We start from the raw sequence: 12,440 nt of genomic DNA on the forward strand, positions 1-12,440 counted from the left end.
CATCTCATCCTCTGTCGTCCCCTTCTCCTCCTGCCCCCAATCCCTCCCAGCATTAGAGTCTTTTCCAATGAGTCAACTCTTCGCATGACGTGGCCAAAGTATTGGAGTTTCAGCTTTAGCATCCTTCCTTCCAAAGAACACCCAGGACTGATCCCCTTTAGAATGGACTGGTTGGATCTCCTTGTAGTCCAAGGGACGCTCAAAAGCTTTCTCCAACACCACAGTTCAAAATCATCAATTCTTCAGGGCTCAGCTTTCTTCACAGTCCAACTCACATCTATACATGACCACTGGAAAAACCATAGCCTTGACTAGACAGACCTGTGTTGGCAAAGTAATGTCTCTGTTTTCAATATGCTATCTAGGTTGGTCATAAATTTCCTTCCAAGGAGTAAGTGTCTTTTAATTTCATGGCTGCAGTCACCACCTGCAGTGATTTTGGAGCCCCCCAAAATAAAGTCTGACAATGTTTCCACTGTTTCCCCATCTGTTTCCCATGAAGTGACAGGACGAGATGCCATGATCTTAGTTTTCTGAATATTGAGCTTTCAGCCAACTTTTTCACTCTCCTCTTTCACTTTCATCAAGAGGCTTTTTAGTTCCTCTTCACTTTCCGCCATAAGGGTGGTGTCATCTGCATATCTGAGGTTATTGATATTTCCCCTGGCAATTTTGATTTCAGTTTGTGCTTCTTGCAGCCCAGCATTTCTCATGATGTACTCTGCATATAAGTTAAATAAGCCGGATGACAATATACAGCCTTGACGTACTCCTTTTCCTATTTGGAACCAGTCTGTTGTTCCATGTCCAGTTCTAACTGTTGCTTCCTGACCTGCATACAGGTTTCTCAAGGGGTAGGTCAGGTGGTCTGGTATTCCCATCTCTTGAAGAATTTTCCACAGTTCATTGTGGTCCACACAGTCAAAGGCTTTGGCACAGTCAATAAAGCAGAAATAGATGTTTTTCTGGAACTCTCTTGCTTTTTCCATGATCCAGCGGATGTTGGCAATTTGATCTCTGGTTCCTCTGCCTTTTCTAAAACCAGCTTGAACATCTGGAAGTTCACGGTTCATGTATTGCTGAAGCCTGGCTTGGAGAATTTTGAGCATTACTTTACCAGCATGTGAGATGAGTGCAATTGTGTGGTAGTTTGAGCATTCTTTGGCATTGCCTTTCTTTGGGATTGGAATGAAAACTGACTTTTTCCAGTCCTGTGGCCACTGCTGAGTTTTCCAAATTTGGTGGCATATTGAGTGCAGCACTTTCACAACATCATCTTCCAGGATTTGAAATAGCTCAGCTGGAATTCCATCACCTCCACTACTTTTGTTCGTAGTGGTGTTTCCTAAGGCCCACTTGACTTCCCATTCCAGGATGTCTGGCTCTAGATCACACCATCTAGATCACACCATCGTGATTATCTGGGTCGTGAAGATCTTTTTTGTACAGTTCTTCTGTGTATCTTGCCACCTCTTCTTAATATCTTCTGCCTTTGTGAGGTCCATACCATTTCTGTCCTTTATTGAGCCCATCTTTGCATGAAATGTTCCCTTGGTATATCCAATTTTCTTGAAGAGATCTCTCGTCTTTCCCATTCTGTTGTTTTCTTCTATTTCTTTGCATTGATTGCTGAGGAAGACTTTCTTATCTCTCCTTGCTATTCTTTGGAACTCTGCATTCAGATGCTTATATCTTTCCTTTTCTCCTTTGCTTTTCGCTTCTCTTCACAGCTATTTGTAAGGCCTCCTCAGACAGCCATTTTGCTTTTTTTGCATTTCTTTTCCATGGGGATGGTCTTGATCCCTGTCTCCTGTACAATGTCATGAACCTCCATCCATAGTTCATCAGGCACTCTATCTATCAGATCTAGGCCCTTAAATCTATTTCTCACTTCTACTGTATAATCAAAAGGAATTTGATTTAGGTCACACCTGAATGATCTAGTGGTTTTCCCTACTTTCTTCAATTTAAGTCTAAATTTGGCAATAAGGAGTTCATGATATGAGCCACAGTCAGCTCCTGGTCTTGTTTTTGCTGACTGTATAGAGCTTGTCCATCTTTGGCTGCAAAGAATATAATCAGTCTGGTTTTGGTATTGACCATCTGTTGATATATATGTGTAGAGTCTTCTCTTGTGTTGTTGGAAGAGGGTGTTTGCTGTGGCCAGTGTGTTCTCTTGGCAAAACTCTATTAGCCTTTGCCCTGCTTCATTCCGTATTCTAAGGCCAAATTTGCCTGTTACTCCAGGTGTTTCTTGACTTCCTACCTTTGCATTCCAGTCCCCTATAATGAAAAAGGACATATTTTTTTGGTGTTGGTTCTAAGAGGTCTTGTAGGTCTTCATAGAACTGTTCAGCTTCAGCTTCTTCAGCGTTACTGGGTTGGGGCATAGACTTGGATTACTGTGATATTGAATGGTTTGCCTTGGAAACGAACAGAGATCATTCTGTCATTTTTGAGATTGCATCCAAGTACTGCATTTCAGACTCTTTTGTTGACCACGATGGCTACTCCATTTCTTCTAAGGGATTCCTGCCCACAGTAGTGGGTATAATGGTCATCTGAGTTAAATTCATCCATTCCAGTCTATTTTAGTTCACTGATTCCTATAATGTTGATGTTCACTCTTGCCATCTCCTGTTTGATAACTTCCAATTTGCCTTGATTCATGGACCTAACATTCCACGTTCCTATGCAATATTATTCTTTACAAGTTCGAATCTTGCGTATGTATTATAATGATATTTAATTATGTAGAATTGTGCCCTTATACTTAAGGGTGAAGTGTCATGATATCAGCACTTAATTTCAAATGGTTCAGGGCGAAAAAGGATGTGCATATATTTATACAGAAATAAAGCAAATGTGGTAAAGCAAATCTACTTTAAGTGGATTCAAGAGAAGGGATATAGGTGTTCATTTGGTGATTCTTTCCAATTTTTGGTAGGTGTGAACATTTTCAAAATAACATATTTGATGAAAAATTAATACTAGGCTTAAAGTTGTATTTAACCACAGAATTTGTGTGTGCATGTGGACATCTTGATCTCCCAAAGTCCCAGTTGCTTAGCAGTTCTTTTTTTTTTTTTTATAATATTTTTATTTATCTGGTTGCAGCAGGTCTTACTTATGGCACCCAGGATCTTCGATCTTCCTTGCAGCATATGAAATCTTTAGTTGCGGCGTGTGAACTCTTAGTTGTTGTATGTGGGATCTAGTTCCCTGACCAGAGTTGAATCTGGGCCTCCTGCATTGGGAGTGTGGTATCTTAGCCACTGGACAACCAGAGAACTCCTTTATTATTATTTTTTTGTTTGTTTTTTTACTGTGGCAAAATACACATAACATAATTTTTAACCATTTTTAACTGTTTGAAGCAATTCTGTGGCATTAATATATTTGCATTATTGGGCAACTATAAACACTGTCTGTCTCCAGAATTCTTTGATTATCCCAAACTGAAACTAAACAGTAACTCTTCACTCTCCTCTTCTTCCATAACTAGTCTTTATATTAATTATGCTTGTCTGTGTTTTTAAAGATAGACCAGACCTTTGATTTTGATGTCAGATCATAATAGATATTCTAAAAATATTTTATTTTGAACTAATACCCTTTACCTAGCTTTCCTAATTTAACACCTTATACTTATTATAGCACAATAATCAAAACCAGGAAATTAACATTGATACGATACTATTAATTCAGCCAGTGTTTGACAAACTACACCTGAAAGGTAAATCTGACCCTCATGTTTTTATAAATAGTTTTATTGGTGCACTGTCATACTTACTCAGTTATTGCTTTCATGTGTTTACAGTGAGAAAGTTGAGTAGTGGCTGCAACATTGACCTTCCAGCCTATAAAGTTGAAAATACCATCAGATCTCTGACCTCTGATGTAAACTGTAGATTTTATTTGGTTATCATTATTTTTCCCACTTGTGTTCTTTTTCCACTTTGGAATCCAGTCTAGGATCCTACATTGAATTCAGTTGTCTCCTTAATCTACTCCAGTCTGTGACAGTTTCTTTATCTTTTCTTTCATGACCTTGACACTTTTGAAGAGCATTGATCAGTTATTTTCTAGACTGTCGATCTGTATGTATTTGTTTAGTGTTTACTTATGGTTAGATTTAGGTTATTAGACATTGTGACAAGAGTACTGCAAGTTATATTGAATCCTTCTTGATGTGTTGTACTGAGTGTGTATGATGACAATATGTTTCTTATTGGTATTGTTAACCTGATTAAGTTACTGAAGATGGTATCTGCTGACTTCTTCTTCTGTTTAAAAAAAACCCTATTTTTTGTCCATATTTAATAAATATCTTATAGAGAGCTACTTCGAGACAATGCAGATATTCCATTTCTCATACTTCTTTCTACCCACTAATTTTAGCATCCAGCTGCCTAAGCAGTTTTTATTGTGTTGTATGTTTAAGTGGTGATTTACAATTTCTTTCATTACTTCTAGGAAGAGTTGTTTCCCCCTATTTATCTATTTATCACATTACTTATATTAATATGGACATATAGATGTTTTATTTTATTTTATGAGTTACAATCCAGGTTTTCATTTTATTGCTCAGATTGTTCCAGCTTTGGTTGCTGGGAGCTTCTTCAAGTTGCATCATGTATCCTTTGAATATATCCCCATCAGTTTTTGAGAAATGCTTTACTTTCTGGTACCACAAGATAGTCCAGGGTTATCTTGTATTTCCCCTGCCTGCCTTGCTCTGACCAGAAAAATACAGGTATTCTTCTGGGGTTTTAGGTGCCTGTGTCTTACTGGCAATTTTGGTACAGAAAAATAAAATTTTGGAGAGAAAAAATAAAATTAGGTATTCATCTTATTTTCTTGTGATAGGCAGGACTCAGCTCCTTTTTCCCAGTTCTGTGGCTAGAAATGAGGTTCTCCCAGAGTTTTGCAGTCAGCACCCTTTGCATAATTTGCAATTCAGCCCGCCTTCCTGTCAAAACCAGGAAAGGAGTGGGGAAAAAACAAACAAACAAACATGATTTTCATCCTCCCACACAATTTTATGAGGATCATTATTTAAGTTTTGATTTCAGTCCCCAATCTGCCTACTCTTATTCCCTTTGCAGAGTCCTTAGGTTGTTTATTTATGTATTCTGTCCATAGTTTTCAGTTGTTACAAGTGGCAAAGAGTCTGTTATCACCCTTAGTTCACCTTGGCCAGCCTACTTAGCTTGCTTAAAATAACCAGAATCCTTGTATTGACTGATAATTTTTCATTTTGTCAGTTTACATACAGTTAATATATTTTAATGTAGAATCATAGTTTTATGACCATACTTGGTTTTCACTTGGATTTTTATAAATACCAATTGAGTCATTAACTGGTCTAATCTGTATGATGTCATATGTACTAGAGATACTATTCTCATAATACTCTTAAGTGTTCATGTTATGTTATTTACAGCAAATTGAATTTCTATTAGAAAGCGCTTAATAACCTTTAATATTTTTTATTCAAGTGAGTAGTGAAGATTCTGAAGATTCTGATTTTCAGGAATCTGGAGTTAGTGAAGAAGTTAGTGAATCTGAAGATGAACAACGGCCCAGAACAAGGTAAATAGATTATTTTTTCAAAAATTTTAGGAATTAATAACCATGCTTCAAATTATTTGTAGAAAGTTTTCTGTTATTAATAGTGAAAATCACTCAGTCGTGTCAGACTCTTTGCGACTGTAGCCCACCATGTTCCTCTGTCTATGAGATTCTCCAGGCAAGAGTACTGGAGTGGGTTGCCATTCCATTCTCCAGGGGATCTTACTCACCCAGGAACCGAACCCGGGTCTCCTGCATTGCAGGTAGATCCTTTACCGTCTGAGCCACCAGGGCATAGTAGTTAAGTAAAATATTTAACATTTTGATTTGGAACTCTTAAAATAATTAATTTAAAAATAGTATATAAACATTATATATAGTTGAATTGTACGTTCTGAAGTAGGTGGACTTTCAGTGTGCAAAAACACCTTTTTAAAAAAAAAATATTATATATTTGGCTGTATCAGGTCTTAGTTGCTGCATGCAGGATCTTCATTGCAGCATGCAAGATATTTCCTTGCAGTGTGCACAGGCATCTCTCTAGTTATAACACATAGGCTGTAGTATGCATGGGCTCAGTAGTTGCCCTATGGCATGTGGGGTCTTAGTTTCCTGATCAGGTATTGAACCCATGTTTCCTCCACTGCCTGCCATTGGAAGGCAGATTGTTAATCACTGGACCACCAGGGAACTGTAATTTTTCATTGCTGTGGTGGAAAGTTGTAGTGTAGTAGTTATGAGGTTCTGTAGACCAACTGCCTCAATCTAACTCCTAGCTTTACTATACTTCCTATTTGTATGAATACTCTGTGGTTCAGTTTCGTCAACTGTAAATGAGGAAATGAACATTATTATTTCCCTTATTGGTTATTGTGGGCATTAAATGAGATTAAAGGGCTTATAAAATAATGCCTATTTTACAGATAGTAAGTGCTCCATAAATGCTAACTATTATTCTTTCATAACACTACTAAATACAACTTAGCCATGGAACAAAAACAACTCTACTAGTATTCTATTAATTAAGATGTGTTTGTTTTTTCAATACGCATGGATAACTAATCTAGATTACTAGCTGATTAAAATTTTGCTTCCTTCTTAGCATAGTATTTAATAATACTGACCATTCTAAGAAGGTTTTTATTTCCTCTGGAATAATATGATACATCCATCAATTTGTGTTTGTGTGAGTGTGTATATGTATATCTATATGGGTGTTTGCATGTGTAAATTTTAATACATTTGAGATTGTTTTAGCTTAATAATTACCATGTTGTACCTGGAGTATAGCAGCATATTGTACTTTCAGTTCAGTCAGTCGCTTAGTCGTGTCAGAATCTTTGCGACCCTATGCACTGCAGCATGCCAGGCCTCACTGTCCATCACCAGCTGCTGGAGTCCACCCAAACCCATGTCCATTGACTCAGTGATGCCATGCAACCGTCTCATCCTCTGTCGTCCCCTTCTCCTCCTGCCCTCAATCTTTCCCAGCATCAGGGTCTTTTCAAATGAGTCAGCTCTTTGAATCCGGTGGTCAAAGTATTGGAGTTTCAGCTTGAGCATCATTCCTTCCAAAGAACACCCAGGGCTGATATTCTTTAGAATGGACTGGTTGGATCTCCTTGCAGTCCAAGGACTCTCAAGAGTCTTTTCCAGTACCACAGTTGAAAAGTCTTTTCCAGTACCACAGTTGAAAAGCATTAATTCTTTGGCGCTCAGCTTTCTTCACAGTCCAACTTTCACATCCATACATGACCACTGGAAAAACCATAGCGTTGACTATGGTTGACGGACCTTTGTTGGCAAAGTAATGTCTCTGCTTTTGAATATGCTATCTAGGTTGGTCATAACTTTCCTTCCAAGGAGTAAGCGTCTTTTAATTTCATGGCTGCAGTCACCATCTGCAGTGATTTTGGAGCACAGAAAAAATAGTCAGCCACTGTATCCACTGTTTCCCCATCTATTCTCCATGAAGTGGTGGGACCGGATGCCATGATCTTAGTTTTCTGAATGTTGGGCTTTAAGCCAACTTTTTTACTCTCCTCTTTCACTTTCATCAAGATGCTCTTTAGTTCTTCTTCACTTTCTGCCATAAGGGTAATGTCATCCGCATATCTGAGATTATTGATATTTCTTCTAGCAATCTTGATTCCAGCTTGTGCTTCTGCCAGCCGAGCATTTCTCATGATGTACTCTGTACTCTGCATATAAGTTAAATAAGCAGGGTGACAATATACAGCCTTGACGTACTCCTTTTCCTATTTGGAACCAGTCTGTTGTTCCATGTCCATTTCTAACTGTTGCTTCCTGACCTGCATACAGGTTTCTCAAGAGGCAGGTGGTATTCCCATCTCTTTCAGAGTTTTCCACAGTTTATTGTGATCCACACAGTCAAAGGCTTTGGCATAGTCAATAAAGCAGAAATAGATGTTTTTCTGGAACTCTCTTGCTTTTTCCATGATCCAGCAAATGTTCGCAATTTGATCTCTGGTTCCTCTGCCTTTTCTAAAACTAGCTTGAACATCTGGAAGTTCACAGTTCACATATTGCTGAAGCCTGGCTTGAAGAATTTTAAGCATCACTTCACTAGCATGTGAGATGAGTGCAATTGTGCAGTAGTTTGAGCATTCTTTGGCATTGCCTTTCTTTGGGATTGGATTGAAAACTGATCTTTTCCAGTCCTGTGGCCACTGCTGAGTTTTCCAAATTTGCTGGCATATTGAGTGCAGCACTTCCACAGCATCATCTTTCAGGATTTGAAATAGCTCAACTGGAATTCCATCACCTCCACTAGCTTTGTTCATAGTGATGCTTTCTAAGGCCCACCTGACTTCCCATTCCAGGATGGCTGGCTCTAGGTCAGTGATCACACCCTCATGATTATCTGGGTCGTGAAGATCTTTTTTGTACAGTTCTTCTTTGTATTCTTGCCACCTCTTCTTAATATCTTCTGCTTCTGTTATACCATTTTTGTCCTTTATCAAGCCCATCTTTGCATGAAATGTTCCCTTGGTATCTCTAATTTTCTTGAAGAGATCTCTAGTCTTTCCCATTCTGATGTTTTACTCTGTTTCTTTGCATTGATCACTGAGGAAGGCTTTTTTTTAAAATCTCTCCTTGCTATTCTTTGGAACTCTGCATTCAAATGGGTATGTATTTCCTTTTCACCTTTGCTTTTCACTTCCCTTCTTTTCACAGCTATTTGTAAGGCCTCCTCAGACAGCCATTTTGTTTTTTGCATTTCTTTTTCTTGGGGATGGTCTTGATCCCTGCCTGTCTCCTGTACAGGGTCATGAAGCTCTGTCCATACTTCATCAGGCACTCTGTCTCTCAGATCTAGTCCCTTAAATCTATTTCTCACTTCCACTGTATAGTCATAAGGGATTTGATTTAGGTCATACCTGAATGGTCTATTGGTTTTCCCCACTTTCTTCAATTTATGTCTGAATTTGGCAATAAGGAGTTCATGATCTGAGCCACATCAGCTCCCGGTCTTGTTTTTGTTGACTTTATAGAGCTTCTCCATCTGTGGCTGCAAAGAATATAATCACTCTGATTTTGGTATTGACCATCTGGTGATATCCATGTGTAGAGTCTTCTCTTGTGTTGTTGGAAGAGGGTGTTTGCTGTGACCAGTGTGTTCTCCTGGCAGAACTCTATTAGCCTTTGCCCTGCTTCATTCTGTACTCCAAGGCCAAATTTTCCTGTTGCTCCAGGTGATTCTTGACTTCCTACTTTTGCATTCCAGTCTCATATAATGAAAAGGACAACTTTTTTTGGGTGTTAGTTTTAGAAAGTCTTATAGGCCTTCTTAGAACTGTTCAACTTCAGCTTCTGTAGCGTTACTGGTCGGGGCATAGGCTATGATTACTGTGATATTGAATGGTTTGCCATGGAAACAGAGATCATTCTGTCGTTTTTGAGATTACGTCCAAATAGTGCATTTTGGATTCATTTATTGACTATGATGGCCACTCCATTTTTTCTAAGGGATTCCTGCCCACAGGAGTAGATTTAATGGTCATCTGAATTAAATTCACCCATTCCAGTCGATCTTATCTTAGTTTGCTGATGCTTAGAATGTCGATGTTCCCTCTTTTTATCTCCTGTTTGACCACTTCCATTTTGCCTTGATTCATGGACCTAACATTCCAGGTTCCTATGCAATATTGCTCTTTACAGCATCGAACCTTGCTTCTATCACCAGTCCCATCCACAGCTGGGTGTTGTTTTTACTTTGGCTTCATCCCTTCATTCTTTGTGGAGTTATTTCTCCACTGATCTCCAGTAGCATTTTGGGCACCTACTGATCTGGGGAGTTCATCTTTCAGTGTCCTATCTTTTTGCCTTTTCATACTGTTCATGGGGTTCTCAAGGGAAGAATACTGAAGTGGTTTGCCATTCCCTTCTCCAGTGGATCACATTCTGTCAGATCTATGCAGCATGACCCGTCCGGTTTGGGTGGCCCCACACGGCATGCGTTAGTTTCATTGTGTTAGACAAGGCTGTGGTCCATGTGATCAGATTGACGTGTTGTCTGTGATTGTGGTTTCAGTCTTTCTGCCCTCTGATGCCCTCTCCTCGTGCCTACCATCTTCCTGGGGTTTCTCATACCTTGGATGTGGGGTATCTCTTCACTGCTGCTCCACCAAAGCACAGCCCCTGCTCCTTACCTTGGATGTGGGGTAGCTCCTCTTGGCCGCTGCCCCCAGCCTCGGGCCTGGGGTAGTTCCTCTTGGCCTCGCCTCTGTGCCCTTGCAGCCAACAAGCTTTCGGTTCAATCAGTTCAGTTGCTCAGTCGTGTCCGACTCTTTACAACACCATGAATCGCAGCATGCCAGGCCTCCCTGTCCATCACTAACTCCAAAAGTTCACTCAAACTCATGTCCATTGAGTTGGTGATGCCATCCAGCCATTTCATCCTCTGTTGTCCCCTTCTCCTCCTGCCTCCAATCCCTCCCGGCATCAGGGTCTTTTCCAGTGAGTCAACTCTTCACATGAGGTGACCAAAGTGTTGGAGTTTCAGCTTTAGCATCAGTGCTTCCAATGAACACCTAGGACTGATCTCCTTTAGGATGGGCTGGTTGGACCTCCTCACAGTCCAAGGGACTCTCAAGAGTCTTCTCCAGCACCACAGTTCAGAAGCATTAATTCTTCGGTGCTCAGCTTTCTTCACAGTCCAACTCTCACATCCATATATGACCACTGGAAAAACCATAGCTTTGACTAGACGGACCTGTTTTGGCAAAGTAATGTCTCTGCTTTTTAATGTGCTGTCTAGGTTGGTCATAACTTTAGTTCCAAGGAGTAAGTGTCTTTTAATTTCATGGCTGAAATCACCATCTGCAGTGATTTTGGAGCTCCCAAAAAATAAAGTCTGACTGTGTTTCCACTGTTTCCCCATCTATTTCCCATTAAGTGATGGGACCAGATGCCATGATCCTAGTTTTCTGAATGTTGAGCTTTAAGCCACGCTTTAGGGGAATATAAAATAACAATAGGATATAATGAGAATTTTAAAGAACTGAGATGGAATTCAGGTAACACAAAATTCACCATTTAAAAGTGTAGAATATAGGGGATTTATAGAATATTCACGAAGTTGTGCATCTGCTACCACTATCTAATTTCAGAACATTTCCACTATTCCAGAAAGAAACCCTATGGCCCTTGGTCATTTCCCGTTCTTCCTGCTTCTCATTTCTTGGCAAAAAGTAATCTGCTTTGTGTATGGATTTGCCTATTCTGAACATTTCATATGAAAAGATTTGTAAATATGTGTCTTTTTATGAATGGAATCTTTAGCATGTTTTCAATTTTGATCCATGCTGTAGCTTGTTTCAGTACTTAAATCCTTTTTAAAAAACTTCAGTGAAATTTAGTATATTTCCAGAATATATACAGAATAAATTTAATATATTTACAGAAATTGTGTTAATTTCTGATATATAGCAAAGTGTTTCAGTTATACATATTTATCTTGTTCTTTATATTCTTTCATTATGGTTTATAACAGGGTTGAATATGGTTCCCTGTGCTATACAATAGGGCCTTGGTTTTTACCCATCTGATATATATATATATATATATATATATATATATATATATATATATATGTAATCGTTTGAGTCTGCTAATCTCAAACTCCCAATCCTTTTTTTCTTTACTCCTTCTTCTCCCTTGACAATGAGAAATTTCTTTTGTCTGTGAGTCTGTTTCTGTTTCATAGATGTGTTCATTTGTGTTGTATTCTAGATTCCACATTTAAGTGATATATGATATTTGTCTTTCTCTTTCTGACTTAAAGCATTACTATAATCGCTGGGTCCATTCAAGTTGCTGCAAATGGAATTATTTCATTCTTTTTATGACTAATATTCCATTGTGTACATGTGTAGCACATCTTTATCCATTCATCTGTCAATGGACATTTAGATTGTTTCCATGTCTTGTCTGTTGTAAATAGTGCTGTTGTGAATATAGGGATGCATGTATCTTTTTGAATTTTAGTTTTTGAGTATATGCCCAGGAATCGAATTGAGGATCATTTGGTAACTCTACTTTTCGTTTTTTGAGCACACTCCATACTGTTTTCCATTGTTCCAGTTTATATTTTTACCAGCAGTATATGAGGGTTCTCTTTTCTCCACTCATTCTCCAGCGTTTATTGTTCGTAGAATTTTTGATGCTGACCATTCTGATGGTTTTGAGGTAGTACCTTATTGTAGTTTTTATTTGTGTCTTGCTGATTATTAATGAATATGATTATCTTTTCATGTGCTTTTTGGCTTTCTGTATGTCTTTGAAGAAATGTCTATTTAGATCTCCTGTCCATTTTCTTGATTTTGTTGTTGTTGTTATTGAGC

General features: G+C 38.7%; 1 protein-coding gene across 10 annotated transcripts in view; it reads left to right on the forward strand.

Annotated features, from left to right (window-relative positions):
- Positions 1-12,440, forward strand: part of ATRX (ATRX chromatin remodeler) — a 286,038-nt gene that overhangs the window by 132,161 nt on the left and 141,437 nt on the right. For all 10 annotated transcript variants that reach the window (XM_005227976.5, XM_005227973.5, XM_015461633.3 and 7 more), the window contains one exon: positions 5,502-5,595. In XM_005227976.5, coding sequence (XP_005228033.1) covers positions 5,502-5,595 — 94 coding nt within the window. The remainder of the gene's footprint in view (positions 1-5,501; positions 5,596-12,440) is intronic.

The sequence above is a fragment of the Bos taurus genome, chromosome X, assembly GCF_002263795.3.
Source record: "Bos taurus isolate L1 Dominette 01449 registration number 42190680 breed Hereford chromosome X, ARS-UCD2.0, whole genome shotgun sequence".
NCBI classification, from domain to species: domain Eukaryota; kingdom Metazoa; phylum Chordata; class Mammalia; order Artiodactyla; family Bovidae; genus Bos; species Bos taurus.